This window comes from Quercus lobata, chromosome 5 (assembly GCF_001633185.2).
Source record: "Quercus lobata isolate SW786 chromosome 5, ValleyOak3.0 Primary Assembly, whole genome shotgun sequence".
Taxonomy (NCBI): domain Eukaryota; kingdom Viridiplantae; phylum Streptophyta; class Magnoliopsida; order Fagales; family Fagaceae; genus Quercus; species Quercus lobata.
This window is the reverse complement of record NC_044908.1, coordinates 33,570,071-33,588,517: the sequence shown is the minus strand read 5'-3', so window position 1 is coordinate 33,588,517 and position 18,447 is coordinate 33,570,071. Positions and strand designations below refer to the sequence as shown.

At 36.4% G+C, this 18,447-nt stretch overlaps 1 protein-coding gene and 1 pseudogene across 3 annotated transcripts; both read left to right on the top strand.

Annotated features, from left to right (window-relative positions):
• The first annotated feature begins 684 nt into the window (after nucleotides 1-684).
• On the top strand, nucleotides 685-11,724 carry LOC115991754 (triphosphate tunnel metalloenzyme 3-like). 3 transcript variants are annotated; one of them, XM_031115653.1, is made up of 3 exons: nucleotides 685-1,509; nucleotides 10,284-10,499; nucleotides 11,254-11,724. In XM_031115653.1, exons 1-2 carry the CDS (start codon nucleotides 893-895, stop codon nucleotides 10,477-10,479), a joined length of 813 nt encoding a protein of 270 aa, XP_030971513.1. In that variant the 5' UTR covers nucleotides 685-892; the 3' UTR covers nucleotides 10,480-10,499; nucleotides 11,254-11,724. The 3 variants fall into 3 exon arrangements, with proteins under 3 accessions (XP_030971513.1, XP_030971515.1, XP_030971514.1); XM_031115655.1 differs by lacking the exons at nucleotides 10,284-10,499; nucleotides 11,254-11,724 and adding an exon at nucleotides 2,121-2,793 and having other exon boundaries at nucleotides 695-1,509; XM_031115654.1 differs by lacking the exons at nucleotides 10,284-10,499; nucleotides 11,254-11,724 and adding an exon at nucleotides 1,640-2,793 and having other exon boundaries at nucleotides 695-1,509.
• A 2,465-nt stretch (nucleotides 11,725-14,189) lies between these two features.
• Nucleotides 14,190-15,954, top strand: LOC115988321 (annotated as a pseudogene).
• The last annotated feature ends 2,493 nt before the right edge of the window (nucleotides 15,955-18,447 follow it).

Below are 18,447 nucleotides of genomic sequence, written 5' to 3'. Positions count from 1 at the left end.
TCCTCTAACAAACAAGTTTTTATTTTTTATTTTTATATAAAATAAAAATTCTACTCTAACCTAATCTAAGTGTATGAAGTTTTCAAAATTTTGAACCCCAATCCTTACTTCCAACACTATACAAGTACATATAATTATGAATAACCATTACACAAAAAATATGCGGTGATCTATCAAATAAGTAAAATACTCGTGAATCTATCTCTTTAGTTCATACTATCTTCTTTTCTTTCTTAGCTATCTCATTGTGAATTTTGCAGCATTAAATAAAAATTAATTGTAAGTGTTTTTGGCTGAATAAATTAATTGTGAGTTTAATCCTGTGTTTTTGACCCCACAAATAACTTTTCAAAAATATGCGGTGATCTATCAAATAAGTAAAATACTCGTGAATCTATCTCTTTAGTTCATACTATCTTCTTTTCTTTCTTAGCTATCTCATTGTGAATTTTGCAGCATTAAATAAAAATTAATTGTAAGTGTTTTTGGCTGAATAAATTAATTGTGAGTTTAATCCTGTGTTTTTGACCCCACAAATAACTTTTCAAAAATTTTGGCTAATTTCAATGAATTTTATTCTTGTTATTATAAAAAGAAAAAAAAAAAAGAATAATAAAATAAAATCCATATGAAACGGACGTTCCCTCTACCCCGTCTCTGTTATCCTTCTCTGGTTCAAAATGTGAGGTTGGAAAATTTCATCAAATCTCACATTTTTATTTATTTTTTTGCCACCATCCACTAAATAAAATCAAATCAAATAAAAAATCCAACAAATTTAAACCCCTCTGCTGATTTTCTGCAACCCCATTTCTTCCCTCCGTTTACTTGCTAAGAAAACGCAGGAATAACCAAACTATAATTTTCTCAGCAACCAAACACTCCCATACAGATGGAAGTGGAAGTGAAAGTCAGACTCCCAGACTCAACCTCCCACCAAAAACTCTCTACACTCCTCTCCCCATTCCACACCAAAACCCTTCTCCAAGAAAACGTCTTCTTCGATGGCTCCGACTCCCAACTCTCCTCCAACCTCGCCGTCCTCCGCCTCCGCTTCATCACCACCACCGCCACCGCCACCGCTCCTAACCACTGTGTCCTCTCCCTCAAGGCCCAACCCGTAATTTCACAAGGAATAAGCCGTGCCCAGGAGCTGGAAGAACCCATGGACCCCACTCTCGGTCGCGCCTGTATAGCCGAGCCATGGCGGCTCTTGTCAGTCACTGACTCCGCCATCGTTGAGAGAGTGAAGCAAGAGTTTGGGGTTTCTGGGTTGGTTTGCTTAGGTGGGTTTAGGAATGTGAGGTCGGTGTATGATTGGCAAGGGTTAAAGATTGAGGTGGATGAGACTAACTTTGATTTTGGGACGTGTTATGAGGTGGAATGTGAGACTGGTGATCCTGAACGGGACAAGAAGGTGATCGAGCGGTTTTTGGAGGATAATGGGATTGGGTTTGAGTATTCCCAGGTGTCCAAATTCGCGGTGTTTTGGTCAGGCAAGTTGCCATTGTAAGTCTGTCTAATGTTTTGGTTTTGTTTTTGTTTTTGTTCTGTGATGCAGTACTAATGTAATCATAGGTCTTAGAATTGGACATGTTTTTGTTTGCTCTAATGTGTGTGTCTGTTGATAATTGGATAGTTACAACAGGGGGAGGTGAAACTAAATTTGAACCGGAATGTTTTAGTCGAAAACAGGAGGAGGTGCCAGTTGAGCTATCTTGTGGGCTTGAATATTTGTGTTTTCTGTTAGGGTGCGTTTGGGAAGCCAATGAAAAAAAAATATATATATTAACTTTTGAGTTTAGTTTGGTGTGTCCCACATCAGGAAAAAAGAAGAAGAAAATTTCCTCTTCTCTAGGTTACTGTTAGCAATAAACAATCAACAAAGCATATGTAAAGTCACTCGAAATAATGTTTTAGCTCATGGATAATACAATCTGCTTAAGATAAGCCTTGTGAAGCAGAGGTTATTGGTGTGAATAGTCTTATTTCCCTTTCATTGGGGTCAAAGTCACTAATATTTGATTAAGGTTCCTAGTAGCAAGGTGGAAATGTTATGCATGTGAATATACTGAAAAACATATGGGATACGTTGGTGATGCAGCTTTTGTATTCTGCAGAGGATTTGTGTAGAAAATAGGAAGCAGAAAGCAGAAACCATTTGGTTTTTGATGGCTTGTCTATTAAAGAGTATAGAAAGAAGCCATGGAAAAATGCTTGTTCCGTGGTCTCGAAACTGAATGGAACAGAGTGGTGGATTTGGGTCTGCAAAACTGATTAAAAGATTAAAAAAGCTGTGATTTGCAAGATAAATTGGGGGGTTACAGTTTATTTGGATTTGGATTTGGATTCAAAGGAATCCATGGTTGCCAAGTGAAAAATAAAGAGTATTTTGCAAGCTATTAAATGGGAAGTAAAGTTGAGTTGTTGCAAGGGGAGAATCAATAACACAGTTCTAAACAGGGCTTCATGCTGCTGCTGGGGGATTCCAGTTTCTGTCCTGAAGAAGAACTCTAATTAGAGCTCATATGTGCAATGCTTATATCTGAGTAGGGACTTGATTTGGGATAATTTGTATAGTTTAGCATAATGCTAATAATTGCTGAGTTTGGCATGGTGGCTCAGTTGTATTACTGACTTCTCTGTGGTGTTTATGCTCAATGAAATTTCTGCTTACTTTAAAAAAAGAAAAAAAGAAGAAAAAACATCTGGTAGCTGAAAAGGGCGTGTGTATCCATCCTTTTTATGTATGTTCTTTCAGATGCTTAATGTAAGTTCATATTTTTCCCTTCCTATATGTCTAACTTCTATGTATATCTTTGTCTGTAGTTTTCAGTCATGAGTATTTCACTCCTAGTTCATTTGGCTACAATACGTGAGTCATGAATGTTTTCTTGTCATTGTTGTAATGTTTACTACTCTGTCTATTGTCTATTTTGTATTAGTGAGTCAATAAAAGATGAAACTCATTAGCCTGGTCTAAGGAAAGTTCGAACGAGGATAGCCTAGAATTTTCTTATTTGGTGGCATGATATTAGATTCTCTATTCTAACAATGATTGTTTTTGTCATGTTGTCAATTTACTGGCAGAGTCATCACTATCTATAGAGATCACACATTCCTGAACTTTTCATTTAAGATAATGACTTTGAGTTGTTGGTGGTTCCCTTGATTCTCTGGATATGAATTGCTCAAGTGTGTCTAGAGAAGTAGGTACGCTTATTTCAGCTGTAGAGAGGGGGAATATAAATGGTAATATTTGATGACCTTCCACATAGGTGCATCTCCCTCGTCAACACCTATGGGTTAGAAGAGCCAATGCTTTCAAGTTTCTCTAAAATTTGACATTAGTTTTGCTGGTAGTTGATCAGTCAGTTAATTCTGAATGGCCTCCTTTCAAATGGTAAAATTACCTTTAGCATAGGTGTTGATATGAAGAGTTTGAGCCTTGGTGCAATGGCAAGTGCCTTCCACTAAAAGCGATAAGTCGCAGGTTTGAGTTCGGAAATCAGCCTCATCAGTAATTGGGGGTAAGGCTGCCTACAATTAATTCTCCCAAATTTCACAAAAGTGGGAGTTTTGTACACTGGACAATCTTTTAATAGGTGTTGATATGAAGCCCAATGACAGAATGACCTGGGTGGATAAAATCTCAACCCAATGTCTTGTATTACGTTGCATGACTAAGATTTCTGTAACTATACTCATGCACTTGGCCGTAGTCTCCCATGATATTTTCTGTCCACAGACTTCCTTTTTTTTTTTTCCTTTTCTTTTTTCTTGACTCTTCATAATTCACTTACATTTCTTTGTAGGAGCTCTTGAGTTTGAATGACTTTGTGACTGTACTCTCTGAACTTTGGGGTACTTTTGTTTTGCTGTCCATTATATTGCTGCAAGTGAAGCTTCAATTATCAAATTGTTACTTTTATTATCATCCAGTTCCTCTCTTTCTTTTACTTTGGTTTCCAATAGATACCAAAGGATTTTTTTTTAGCATTTTGGCTTTAGCTAAAAGTGGGTGGAAATTTATAATCAATAAAAGGAAGTTTCTTTGAGTGGCATTAAATTCACCTCAGATAGCAAATAAGAGTTCAAGTGGCACTAAATTTAGCTTATCTTCAAAGAACAGAGTTACATTTGCAACACTCAATTTCTTGGGTAGCCACCATTGAGATGCTCAAGTATTGGCATGCAAAGACATTGCTAAATCGCTCTCTTCAACCCCACCCACCCACCCCACCAACACACAAAAAAAAAAAACCTGAAGTTTTGGCATATTTAGGTTATATCGCTTATCACTAGTGAGGCATGTTTACTAATTCTATTGCGGTTGGGGTATGGGCAACATAGAACCAACCACTTGTGTCCCGCAGTTGACCTTGTCTAGTCCTACTTAAATTGTTGCTTAGTTGAGTAAAGACCTCCATCACTTCTCAACTGTCCAGTAAGGTGGAATGTGACCAAGGTGTTCATGAATGGCTAAGGGAAAGAGATCTTTCTTTTTATTTGGCAAAAAAATACAAGCCCATTTTTGTAATAGAAGGTTCTAAAGATTAAGCAAAAGGAAACCCAAATCAAAGAAGAAAAAAAGAAAATTAGATCTAGTAAAGCTCACCTTCATTAAAAACAGAAAAATAGGAGTTGAAGACAAGAATATGAGAGTTGTGAAGCGGAGAAGAGATTTCGCCGCCAAACAAGTTAGTTTCAAAGGCTCAATACTACAAAGCCAAGTGTCCAAAAACCCACTCACATATTATAATTTCTGTCCAAGTAAAACACTCAATGAACCTCTCCTCTAACACCTATATGGTGAAACCCGAGGTTGTCGAATCAATCTTCAACTTGCTCTTTATCTCTCTCTCTCTCTGTGCTAGGGTTTAATATTCGCTCTACAATTCTAGGTTTTTTAGATTCAAAGGGTTCATTTGGATTGTGTTTATTGTTGTTGAAACTGAAAATTGAAAACATAAAATAATTTTTAAATATGTGAAAAGTACCAATAGACCTATTTTTAATATTTTTTAATGTGTGAATAGTATTGCTACAGTATATAGACAGTACTGATACAATGCAAAACAGTAATTTTTGTCCACCGAAGTCAACGTATGCGCGGGCAAAAGAAAAAAAAAAAAAAAAAAACAAAGAAAACGCAGTGATCAAAACGTGGACGCAGAAAACGTGGGATCCAAACGCCCTCAAATTCTCTCTCTCTCTCTCTCTCAAAATTGGTTTCAATTCTTTGCTTCAGTGATTTTCTAGGGTTTCGATTCTTTGTTCAATTTTGCTCAATTCGTTGATTTTTATTCGAGCTAAATTAAAATTAGGGTTTTTTTTTTTTTTGGTTTTTGGTCAAATTTTCAATTTTCCCAATATTTTTTGTGAAAGTTTGAGTCTTTTTGTTGGTGAAACAATGCCTCCACGGACTGTGAAGAGGGGTGCGGGATTGGCGGGGCCGAAGAGGACGACGAGAGGCACAAGAGGAGCCCAGAAGGCTCAGGATCCGCCACCGGAAGAGGTGGCTGTTCTTGTTGCGGCGCCGCCGAAAAGAAGCCGGAATTCTTCTGATATCGCTGGAAAGCGTGACTTGTTCGATTCCTTGCCGGACGAGCTCGTCATTTCCATTCTCCGCAAACTAAGCTCCTCCGCCACTTACCCCTCCGATTTCGCCAACGTTCTCCTCACGTACGTCCTTCTCTTCTTCCTTATGAAAAATAAATTCCGACCATTCCACCGGAGTTTCAATCGGAACTGTGGTCTGAATTTCATTTCCAAAATGTGAAAAACATTAAAGACTATTCTAACGTGGTAAAATACGGTTGTTTTTGAATTTTGAATATGATGTAACTGATTGTTGTATGCAACGAACTTTTACAGTTGCAGGAGGTTAAACGGTTTAGGACTCAGTTTCTTAGTACAGATTCGTCAAAGAATCGTCAACAGGATGTAATTTTCCTCTCTCTCTCTCTTTTGCTTTTTGTTTTTGTTTTACATATTTATGTTTACGGGTTGTGTTTGGGTCCGAATCCGATCAAATTGGATTTATTCATTAGCTTAATTGATCAAGTTATTGACTTTTTGTGTGGAAATTAGAGAACTTTACAGCAAAATCTTCACTTTTTGATGCCACAAACATTGAAGAATACAGAGTTTAACTGGAAATAAAAAATTCTAGTCTGTATACTCAAGAGTAATGCTTTGACCAAAGGTTTTCGTGAGTGTAGTAGGGGCTAGGGAGTGCTCTGAACATCACATCACCCTGTTGTGTCAGCTTAGTTATCCTCATGAATTGGAAGAGCGCGAGAACGCCAAAGCTTTAATTATAACTAGTCTTTTTGATATATCATACATATGTGACGGTAACGCAGGAGCTCTAAGCTCTAATTATAGCTAGTTCTTTTTGGATATAACACAGATGTTACTGACGCATCCCCATGTACTTATTTATATATAGTCCAGATTGGCATGGTACATTCTCGATGTCAAACTCAGCATGTTTACATATAACTTCATCAAAATCGTAGGGGTTGTTACCACATATACTCCTTCCTTTAACATGAAACTAGGCCCATCACAAACCATTAATCATGTGAAAGAGTTAATTTCCATTTCAGATAGCTTTTTTTTAAAAGTGTGGCCTGTTTTAATAAGTAAGGTTTTAATTAGCTATACTAAGGTCAAAAAAAGCAATGCTCTTAAAAATTGTTCCTAAACAAGCAAGGGGAAATAAACTCATTAAAATAAGCGGTAACAAACTTGGTACAACTTTATGGGTTGTGTTTGGGTTTGGTGGTTTCATTTTCTTTTTCTTTTTTTTCTTTTTTTTTTTTGGATGCCCCTTACGTTCTATTCATTAGCTTAACTGGTCAAGTTATTCATTTTTTTTTTTTTTTTTGGGGGGAATTAGAAACTAACTGCTTAATCTTCAATTTTGATGCCATGAATTCAACAACGTAGAGTTTAACTCAAAAACTAGTTTTGATCTGAAGGGTCATGTTGTAAGACCTCATTAAGATTGTGAGGGTGCTATGCAGTAAGAGTGCAATGAATATAACATTTACATTGAGTACGTAAGTATGGCAGGAGCTCTGATTATAACTAGCTGGTTTGGGATATCACATAGATGTGAGTAATGAATCTGCATTTGGTTGCAATAGTAGCTCCATGTACTACTCATTTGTATTTATATATGTCTAGATAGACCTAATTTATTCTCAACATAAGACTCCAAACATGTCCATACAACTTGCAAAAAATCCTAGGGGTTACCACAAATACTCCTCCCTTTTGAGCGTGCCAATATGGTGGGTGCTCTAATTATTACTAGTCCTTTTGGTTTATCACACAGATGTGACTATTGAATCTCCATTTGCTGACAATATTATCTTCATATTTCATTCTTGATGTTAGACTCAACACACATCCCTACCAAAAAAAAAAAAATTCCTAGGGTTATGACAAATACTCCTTCCTTTCACATAAAATTAGGTTCAGCATGTGAAAGAGTAAGTTTCCATTTCGGATAGCTTATTTTTAATAGTGCACCCGTTTTAATATGAAAGGTTTTTTAATAAGCTATAATTAGAAAAAAAGTAAAGCTCTAAAATAATTGTACCTGAACAAGCTGGGGAAATAAACTAGCCAAAATAAGCGGTAAGAAACACACAATTATTACCCTGTTTGGTTAGCCTTAAAAATAGAAATAAGTTAGCTTATTTCATAAGTACAGCTTTTGGAAGCCTCACATTTTTTATGTACAGCTATACTTTCATATAATAAACATTTTAAACAAAATAAACTACTGAAAAAAAACTACTATTTCTAAACACAAAGCTCGAGTCTTCATATGCTTAGATTCTCATTGTCTTTTGTTTGACTAACTCTACATTCAACATTTTGAATATTGCTGTTAGGCCTGTATCTGTGCTTTGGCTTGCTGATGGGACTTTTGCTTTCATTCCATATATGAGCTTGATAAAATTGTGTACTTGTAGTAGCTTTTTATACCATAACCAGTATTTTATTGCTGTTCGTTAATTAAAAAAAAATGGAGTGGCATAACTGGAAGGATGAAAACAAATATTCAAAATAATGTCAGAAAGGCATGTGGTAAGTGTAGTTGATCCTCATATGAAGTAAAATAAAAATCCTTGGAAATATGACAATGCATCTACTAGTATAAGAATCAGACATGACTTTGAAAGAAAGTATTGTATCATGGGAGTTGACTACAAGGGTAAATAATGCTATATTGTGAGTTGGAAACAAAGGACTTGAGTGCATCACCCAAATATAGAGCTGGGGGTAGAATTTGTTGTGGAACACTTGAAGATTTCCTTTTTACAATCTTCACTTTCAATGCCACACACATTCAAGAACACAGTTTAACTGAAAAGCTAGTCTGCAGTCTGCCCCGAAGAGTAATGCTTTGAGACCCCCATCAAGATTGTGAGGGCGCTATGTAGTAGAGGTGCAATGAATATGACATTGGAAGAGCGTAAGTATGTGGGAGCTCTAATTGTAACTTGTCCTTTTGGGATATCGTGTAGATGTAACACATCCCCATGTGGTGACATTTGCAGCTTACTTTAACATAAGACTAGGTCCAGCACAACCACTAATCATGTGAAAGACTAAATTTCCATTTCAGATTGCGGACTTTTAAAAGTGCTATCTGTTTTAACTAGTAAGGATTTAATTAGCAATACTAAGAAAAAAAAAATAATGCTCTATAAAATTTTATCTAACAAGCTGGGGGAAATAACTCACCAAAATAAGCTGTAACATACACACACTTGTTACTCTGTTTGGTCAGGTTCAAAAATCAAAATAAGCCAACTTATTCCATAGGTACAGATTTTGAAAGCCTTGCATTTTTCTAAGTACACCTGTACTTTTAAATAATAAACATTTTAAACAAAATAAAATAGTGAAAACAACGAAGCTATTCCAAACACCAAGCTTGAGTCTTTGTATGCTTGGTTTCTCATTTTCTTTCGTTTGACATTTTGAATATTGTGTATGACTGAATTAACGCTTTGTTTGTTTCACTGTAAAATGTTTCAAATGTAAAATTTTTTACAATAAAGTATTTTCTTTTGAAAACATTTCACAGAAAAACATTTTCAAGTGTTTGGTAATTGGTATGACAAAATTTTCCAAGCACAAGCCATCAAAACCAGTGCCTCCTAGCCATCGTCAGTGGTTCTGGTTTATCAGGTTCATATATGGAATTCGTTTTTTGCTTTAACATTTTTGTTAGGCCTGTATTTGTGCTCTGGCTGGTGGGACTTGTGTCTCTCTACTCAATCTAGGATGTATGGACATGGGTGTGGGTACAATTTGGCGACATGAGCAATTGCTTTAACATTTTTGTTAGGCCTGTATTTGTGCTCTGGCTGGTGGGACTTGTGTCTCTCTACTCAATCTAGGATGCATGGACATGGGTGTGGGTACAATTTGGCGACATGAGCAATTTTTGAAAAATTATAACATGAGACGGCAAATAGTACACTGTTACAACACAGTTGCGGCACCTCAAATGAAGTGTCCGTGCTTAGCTACTCATTCCATATATGAGCTTGATAAAGCATGTGCTCGTAGTAGCATTTCATACCGTAAGCAATATTTTACTGCAGTTAATTATTAGAAAAAACTGAGGAAGGGCATAACTGGAAAAAGAAGAGAACAGATATTCAAATTAATGTCAGATAGGCTTGTGGTAAGTGTCGATGATCCTTATATGAAGAAAAATAAAATTTCTCGGAAATATGACAAATGCATCTAGAAGTATAAGAATTGGATATGACATTGAAAGCAAATGTCGTATCAAGGGAGTTGACTACAAGAACTAGTAGTGCTATATTAGGAGTTGGAAACAAAACACCTGAATGAATCACCTAAATAAAGAGCTAGGAATACAATTCGTTGAGGAACACTTGGGGGTCTAATATATGGAAAGCAAGGTATCATGTTAGTTGACTAGGAAAACATTTTCTGTTGACAGATTTTCCATAGTGAACCTTGGACAATCAAGTGCTACTGTTAATTTTTTTCAGAGAAAAAAATACTGGGTTTTTGTTCATATTTTTAAAATTTCATGAAATTTTATTTACTTATCAAAAAAAAAAATTCTTGAAATTTTATGTGGTTTCTTTTCACATTTTGTTGCTTTAAGTTCTGCACTGTCAGCATAGTTCAGCAAATTGGGTCTTTTTTCTATAATAGCTTAATTGTGCCTCTGTGGTCAGTAACATAATAAGAGTATCTCCTTTTGTGTATAGAATGGAAACTTTGAAGAGGCATCTCCCTGTTTCTGGCCAAGAGGGATTACATGAACTCAGGAAATTTGCTATAAGGTTTGAGGAAAAGATTTATACTGCTGCCACAAGCCAGTCAGATTATCTACGAAAAATATCTCTGAAAATGCTTACAGTGGAAACTAAGTGTCAGAATCCTAGAGGCAATGCTTTGCCATAGTAATAAGTCCCCAGATGTAGGTAAGTACATCAAAGAATTATGTGCATGGTTTTATTTACATATTAATCCACCCTGATACTCTCTCTGGTGTTGTGTTTTTGACACCGAAATCATTATTTCATGTATCTTCATGGACTTTATACACGCACGCATACTTCCTTGCATATGAACATATACAGAAACATAGATATATGTTTATATATGTGTATGTGTGCAATTTTTTTTCTTCTTGGACATGAATCCGTAATTCCTGTTAAAATGTCTAAAGATGTTATTTTTGTGACATCTTGAAAAGTGATGTTGTCTTTGTTTTATTGGTGGGGGTATGGGGAAAGGTGGATGCTATATGCAGTTGAATTTGTATGTTTAGCATCTGTTGGACTGCTTTCACCCTCAAAACAGGCTATGAAAAATAAATGAGTGTACTTATCAAAAAAAGAAAAGAAAAAAGAAGGTGATATGAGTAACCTAATGAGCTCTAGCCTAAATTCCATTTCCTTTGTAAGGGTAATGGAGTGAGGTTGTGGTTTCAAATATAAGGAATTCAATTGAAATATATTTCCATTTTTTTTCTGTTCCATTGTTTTTTTTTGGGTGGGGGGTTGTGGGGGGCCGGGCTTTAGTGCTTTGATACCTTTGCCCATGGGTATGTGTTTTTATGTATTCTTCGTTCAACTTTTTTTTTTAATTTATATTTTTAAAATATTTTATTTTTTTTATCCTTCTACATTTCATATAGCTTCGTGTCTGTTTTTGTTCTTTCATATGCAACAGGGATGAGTATGCAGCCCCAAGTTCATAATCCAGGGCTATCACTTCCTATTCCATTATCAGCTAATCAGTCTCGCCAACAGATGTTATCTCAAAACATTCAGAATAACATTCCATCTGCTGGAGTTCAAAGCACTGCCAGTTTGCCGTTTGCACTGCCTCCTGTCTCTGGTTTAAGTCAGAATCCTATCCCAAATGTTGTTGGCCAGAATACCAACGTGCAGAATATGCCTAGTTCACAGAACTCAGTAGAAGTGCAATGAATATCACATTGAAACTGCGCAAGTATGTGGGAGCTCTAATTGTAATTTGTTCTTTTGGGATATTGTGTAGATGTAAAACATCCCCATGTGGTGACATTAGTAGCTTACTTTAACATAAGACTAGGTCCAGCACAACCAGTAATCATGTGAAAGACTAAGTTTCCATTTCAGATTGCTTACTTTTAAAAGTGCTATCCGTTTTAATTAGTAAGGATTTATTGAGCTATACTAAGAAAAAAGAAAGTAATGCTCTATAAAATTTTATCTAACAAGCTGAGGGAAATAACTCACCAAAATAAGCTGTAACATACACACTTGTTACCTTGTTTGGTTTGGTTCAAAAATGGAAATAAGCCAACTTATTTCATGGTGAAAGCCTTTCATTTTTCTGAGTACTCCTGTACTTTCAAATAATAAACATTTTATACAAAATAAACTAGTGAAAAAAAACGAAGCTATTCTAAACCACCAACCTTGAGTCTTTATATGCTTGGTTTCTTATCTTCTTTCATTGGACATTTTGAATATTATGTAGGACGGAATTAACCCTTTGCTTGTTTCACCTTAAAATGTTTCAAATGTAAAATTTTTTACATTGAAGTATTTTCTTTTAAAAACATTATACAGAAAAACATTTTCAAGTGTTTGGTAATTGGTATGGCAAAATTTTCCAAGCACAAGCCATCAAAACTGGTGCCTCCTAGTGATTGTTGGTGGCTTTGGTTTATCAAGCTCATTTATGGAATGTGTTTTTTGCTTTAACATTTCTGTTAGGCCTGTATTTGTGATCTGGCTGGTAGGACTTGTGTCTCTCTACTCATCTAGGATGTATGGACATGGGTGTGGGTACAATATGGTGATATGAGTAATTTTTGGAAAATTATAACATGAGACAGCAGATAGGGCATTGTTATGACATGGTTATGGCACCCCAAATAAAGGGTCCGTGCTTAGTTACTCATTCCATATATGAGCTTGATAAAGCGTGTGTTCGTAGTAGCTTTTCAATTTATGCGTCTAGACTCTAAGCGTGGGTTTGGATTCACATCCACGGTCACGTTTTGCTTCTTTGCGCATTTTCAGCTTTTTTTTTTTTTTTTTTTTCCTGAACGCGCATCTAACACTGTTCATTGTCTATAAACTGAGGAGATATAATGGTATTACTAGCCCAAATGCCCAATGCCCAACAAAATGAGAGAATGAGGATAAAGGGATATTGGACCAAGCCTAGTATAGACATTAAATGAAAGGGGGGGTTAGTTGTTGTTAAGAGCTCGAGAACAGAAAAGACGTGACTCGCTAAGGAGTCCCTCTTCCTTGGAACATGGCTGAGGAACTATGTCATTTCTAGGAAGGACAAGAATAACAACGAGACTGACAAAGAAGGATAGCCAAGGAACAAGAAGAGGTAACACCTAAAATCAACTAAAGTTCTCTTTGTATGAATGTACCTACTAGACAGATGTTGCATTAAATGCCAAATGATCTGTTAGAATAATGTTCTCCATCTATTTGGCACACCAAATACAAAAACGGAGTATTATCAAATGTGTTAAATGTGTCAAACTTTTGCAACATCGAACAGTACCGTTGCAATTTTGACACGGTACGAACGAGAATGGTATTTGCGTTTATTATTTTTTTATTCGACTTTTCTCTCTCCTCTCACTTCTTTAATTGATTTTTTCTCTCTCCTCACAAATCTGTCTCTCTCCCAACTAGTGTTCTTTCCTCTTCAAATCAGATTCTCAGCTCCTCCCTCAACCTCAAATGTCTTTCTCTCTCTTTGCACCTCAAATCAAACCCAAAAATCTTCTTTCTTCTCTCTTTATCTAGCGGTAAAGCTATGGACTGAGTCGTGATTGGTTGAGACAGTAGATGGGTCAGTTAGGTTGGGGTTGTTGGTTGAGTTTTGGGTTTAGGTGGTGGAGTTGGTTGTATCTAACACTTATTTAGTCCTTGAAAAAGGAAGAAGAGAACTTTGATAGGACGAGTGTTCTCCTCCTTTACATCTCAAATCTATTGAGAAAGGAGCTGGAAAGTAGTATAAATACCCTCCTCCCTCCATAAAAGGGGGATAGAAAAAATAGAGAGAGAGAGAGAGAGAGAGAGAGCACTTTTCTAAGTAATGTTCCTCTATCAAACAAGTTTTTATTTTTTATTTTTATATAAGATAGAAATTCTTCTCTAACCTAATCTAAGTGTATATGTGTGTGAAATTCTCTCCCCGGCCCTTACCTCCAACACTCCACAAATACTTCTAATTGTAAGTAACTATCGCACCAAAAATGTGCAGTGGTCATTCAAATAAGTTATATACTCATGAATCTATCTCTTTAATTCATATGGCCTTATTTTCCTTCTTAGCTATCTCATTGTGAATTTTGCAGCATTAAATAAAAATTAATTGTGAATGTTTTTTGCTGAATAAATTAATTGTGAGTTTAATCGTCTGTTTTTAATCCCACAAATAACTTTTCAAAATTTTTGGCTAATTTCACTTAATTTCATTCTTGTTATTATAAAAAGAAAAGAAAAAAAAAAAGAATAGTAAAATAAAATCCATATAAAATAATAAAACGGACGTTCCCTCTCCCCTCCCTTATCCTTCACTGGTTCAAAAAGTGAGGTTGGAAAATTTCATCAAATCTCAAATTTTTTATTTATTTTTTTTGCCACCATCCACTAAATAAAATAAAAAAAAAAATCCAAAATCCAACAAATTTAAACCCCTCTGCTCATTTTCTGCAACCCCATTTCTTCCCTCCGTTTAATTGCTTAGAAAACGCAGGAAAAACAAAGCTATAATTTTCTCAGCAACCAAACAATCCCCAACAAATGGAAGTGGAAGTGAAAGTCAGACTCCCAGACTCAACCTCCCACCAAAAACTCTCTACACTCCTCTCCCCATTCCACACCAAAACCCTTCTCCAAGAAAACGTCTTCTTCGATGGCTCCGACTCCCAACTCTCCTCCAACCTCGCCGTCCTCCGCCTCCGCTTCATCACCACCACCGCCACCGCCACCGCTCCTAACCACTGTGTCCTCTCCCTCAAGGCCCAACCCGTAATTTCACAAGGAATAAGCCGTGCCCAGGAGCTGGAAGAACCCATGGACCCCACTCTCGGTCGCGCCTGCATAGCCGAGCCATGGCGGCTCTTGTGAGTCACTGACTCCGCCATTGTTGAGAGAGTGAAGCAAGAGTTTGGGGTTTCTGGGTTGGTTTGCTTAGGTGGGTTTAGGAATGTGAGGTCGGTGTATGATTGGCAACGGCTAAAGATTGAGTTGGATGAGACTAACTTTGATTTTGGGACGTGTTATGAGGTGGAATGTGAGACTGGTGATCCTGAACGGGACAAGAAGGTGATTGAGAGGTTTTTGGAGGATAATGGGATTGGGTTTGAGTATTCCCAGGTGTCCAAATTCGCGGTGTTTCGGTCAGGCAAGTTGCCATTGTAAGTCTGTCTCTAATGTTTTGAATTTGTTTTTGTTCTGTGATGCAGTACTAATGCAATCATAGGTCTTAGAATTGGACAGCTTTTTGTTTGCTCTAATGTGTGTGTTTGTTGATAATTGGATAGTTACAACAGGGGGAGGTGAAATTAAATTTGAACCTGAATGTTTTAGTTGAAAACAGCAGGAGGTGCCAGTTGAGCTATCTTGAGGGCTTGAATATTTGTGTTTCCTGTTAGTGTGCGTTTGGGAAGCCAAGGAGGAAAAAAAATTGACTTTTGAGTTTAGTTTGGTGTGTCCCACATGAAGAAAAAGGAAGAAGAAAATTTCCTCTTCTCTAGGTTACTTTTAGCAATAAACAATCAACAAAGCATATGTAAAGTCACTAGAACTAATGTTTTAGCTCATGGATAATACAATCTACTTAAGATAATGCCTTGTGAAGCAGAGGTTATTGGTGTGAATATTCTTATTTCCCTTTCATTGGGATCAAAGTCACTAATGTTTGATTAAGGTTCCTAGTAGCAAGGTGGAAATGTTATGCATGTGAAGATACTGAAAAATGAAGAGTATTTTGCAAGCTATTAAATGGGAAGTAAAATTGAGTTGTTGCAAGAGGGAGAATCAAAAACACAGTTCTAAACAGGGCTTCATGCTGCTGCTGGGGGATTCCAGTTTCTGTCCTGAAGAAGACCTCTAATTAGAGCTCGTATGTGCAATGCTTATATCTGAGTAGGGACTTGATTTGGGATAATTTGTATAGTTTAGCATAATGCTAATAATTGCTGAGTATGGCATGTTGGCTCAGTTGTATTACTGACTTCTCTGTGGTGTTTATGCTCAATAAAATTTCTGCTTACTTTAAAAAAAGGAAAAAAGAAAAAAAGAAGAAAAAACATCTGGTAGCTGAAAAGGGCGTGTGTATCCATCCTTTTTATGTATGTTCTTTCAGATGCTTAATGTAAGTTCATATTTTTCCCCTCCTATATGTCTAACTTCTTTGTATATCTTTGTCTGTAGTTCTCAGTCATGAGTATTTCACTCCTAGTTCATATGGCTACAATACGTGAGTCATGAATGTTTTCTTGTCATTGTTGTAATGTTTACTACTCTGTCTATTGTCTATTTTGTATTAGTGAGTCAATAAAAGATGAAACTCATTAGCCTGGTCTAAGGAAAGTTCTAATGAGGATAGCCTAGAATTTTCTTATTTGGTGGCATGATATTAGATTCTCTATTCTAACAATGATTGTTTTTGTCATGTTGTCAATTTACTGGCAGAGTCATCACTATAGAGATCACACATTCCTGAACTTTTCATTTAAGATAATGACTTTGAGTTGTTGGTGGTTCCCTTGATTCTCTGGATATGAATTGCTCAAGTGTGTCTAGAGAAGTAGGTACGCTTATTTCAGTTGTAGAGAGGGGGAATATAAATGGTAATATTTGATGACCTTCCACATATGTGCATCTCCCTCGTCAACACCTATGGGTTAGAAGAGCCAATGCTTTCAAGTTTATCTAAAATTTGACATTAGTTTTGCTGGTAGTTGATCAGTCAGTTAATTCTGAATGGCCTCCTTTCAAATGGTAAAATTACCTTTAGCATAGGTGTTGATATGAAGAGTTTGAGCCTTGGTGCAATGGCAAGTGCCTTCTACTAAAAGCGATAGGTCGCAGGTTTGAGTTCGGAAATCAGCCTCATCAGTAATTGGGGGTAAGGCTGCCTACAATTAGTTCTCCCAAATTTCACAAAAGTGGGAGTTTTGTACACTAGACACAATCTTTTCATAGGTGTTGATATGAAGCCCAATGACAGAATGACCTGGGTGGATATAATCTCAACCCAATGTCTTGTATTACGTTGCATGACTAAGATTTCTGTAACTATACTCATGCACTTGGCCCTAGTCTCCCATGATATTTCCTGTCCGCAGACTTCCTTTTTTCTTGAGTCTTCATAATTCTCTTACATTTCTTTGTAGGAGCTCTTGAGTTTGAATAACTTTGTGACTGTACTCTCTGAACTTTGGGGTGCTTTTGTTTTGCTGTCCACTATATTGCTGCAAGTGAAGCTTCAATTATCAAATTGTTACTTTTATTATCATCCAGTTCATCTCTTTCTTTTACTTTGGTTTCCAATAGATACCAAAGGATTTTTTTGAGCATTTTGGCTTTAGCTAAAAGTGGGTGGAAATTTATAATCAAGCCACTATTGAGATGCTCAAGTTTTGGCATGCAAAGACATTGCTAAATCGCTCTCCTCCACCCCAAAACAAAAAACAAAAAAAAATGCTGAAGTTTTGGCATATTTAGGTTATATCGCTTATCACTAGTGAGGCATGTTTACTAATTCTATTGCGGTTGGGGTATGGGCAACATAGAACCAACCACTTTGTCCCGCAGTTGACCTTGTCTAGTCCTCCTTAAATTGTTGCTTAGTTGAGTAAAGACCTTCGTCACTTCTCAACTGTCCAGTAAGGTGGAATGTGACCAAGGAATTCATGAATGGCTAAGGGAAAGAGATCTTTCTTTTTATTTGGCAAAAAAATACAAGAAGCCCATTTTTGTAATAGAAGGTTCTAAAGATTAAGCAAAAGGAAACCCAAATCAAAGAAGAAAAAAAGAAAATTAGACCTAGTAAAGCTCACCTTCATTAAAAACAGAAAAATAGGAGTTAAAATGAAAAGATGGTTATGATAGAGAGAGGGAGAGAGAGATCAAATTTATGGTGTCGCCAGTTTGATTTTATTTTTGCAAAAAATAAAATAAAAAATCTATTTATTATAGGTTGGGTTTGGGTAATATCTGAACTTGATTTGCCCCGATTCCCTAATGGGCCTGGCAAAACCCATTCCATTCGAGCAAGTGCCAATGGGATTGCCATCCCTACTTCATCGTTGTCGGTATGTGACAATTGTTGAACATATTGGCTGAATGGCTTGTATACCTTAGTGAATGTCCAAATAACATCTAAACCCAAAATATCACTAAGTTAAAGAGTTCACAACGTGACTTAGGAGTACTTTGGTGTAGCGGTTTGTAAGGTTTCTGGTATGGCACAATGGTTCATCGTTCACCTAAAAAGTTGTTAGGGATTGTTCGTATGAAGTCTTGGGGCACATGTTTCATCAATTTGTCACTTGTGGTAAAAGGTACAATGGCCAAGTATCACCCACATCGTTGCTAACTTATCATTTGTTTTGTTTGAAATTTTATAATTTGCTAATTACAACAATGGGGGAGGGACTCCAAAAAGAGAATATATAATATTACTGAGTTATAAGGTTTTTTACGTTAGCGTATCCCTTTCATTTCACACCACACTTTTGAGACTCCAAAACCATTTTTGGGTCATATTATTATAGATGTTCTTCACATATCTTGGGACAGCAAATTGCAAGTCTCAACCTTCGTAGCTTGTAATTGCTACAATGAATCAAGCCTTAAGGTCAGCCACAAGCCATTCTAGCTTATATCA

Excerpts from the sequence above, each read along its gene's own strand:
- LOC115991754 (XM_031115653.1), top strand. The coding sequence starts at position 893 with ATGGAAGTGGAAGTGAAAGTCAGACTCCCAGACTCAACCTCCCACCAA. Across the intron at positions 1,510-10,283 it reads TGGTCAGGCAAGTTGCCATT|AATGGAAACTTTGAAGAGGC; the intron begins GTAAGTCTGTCT and ends TTTTGTGTATAG.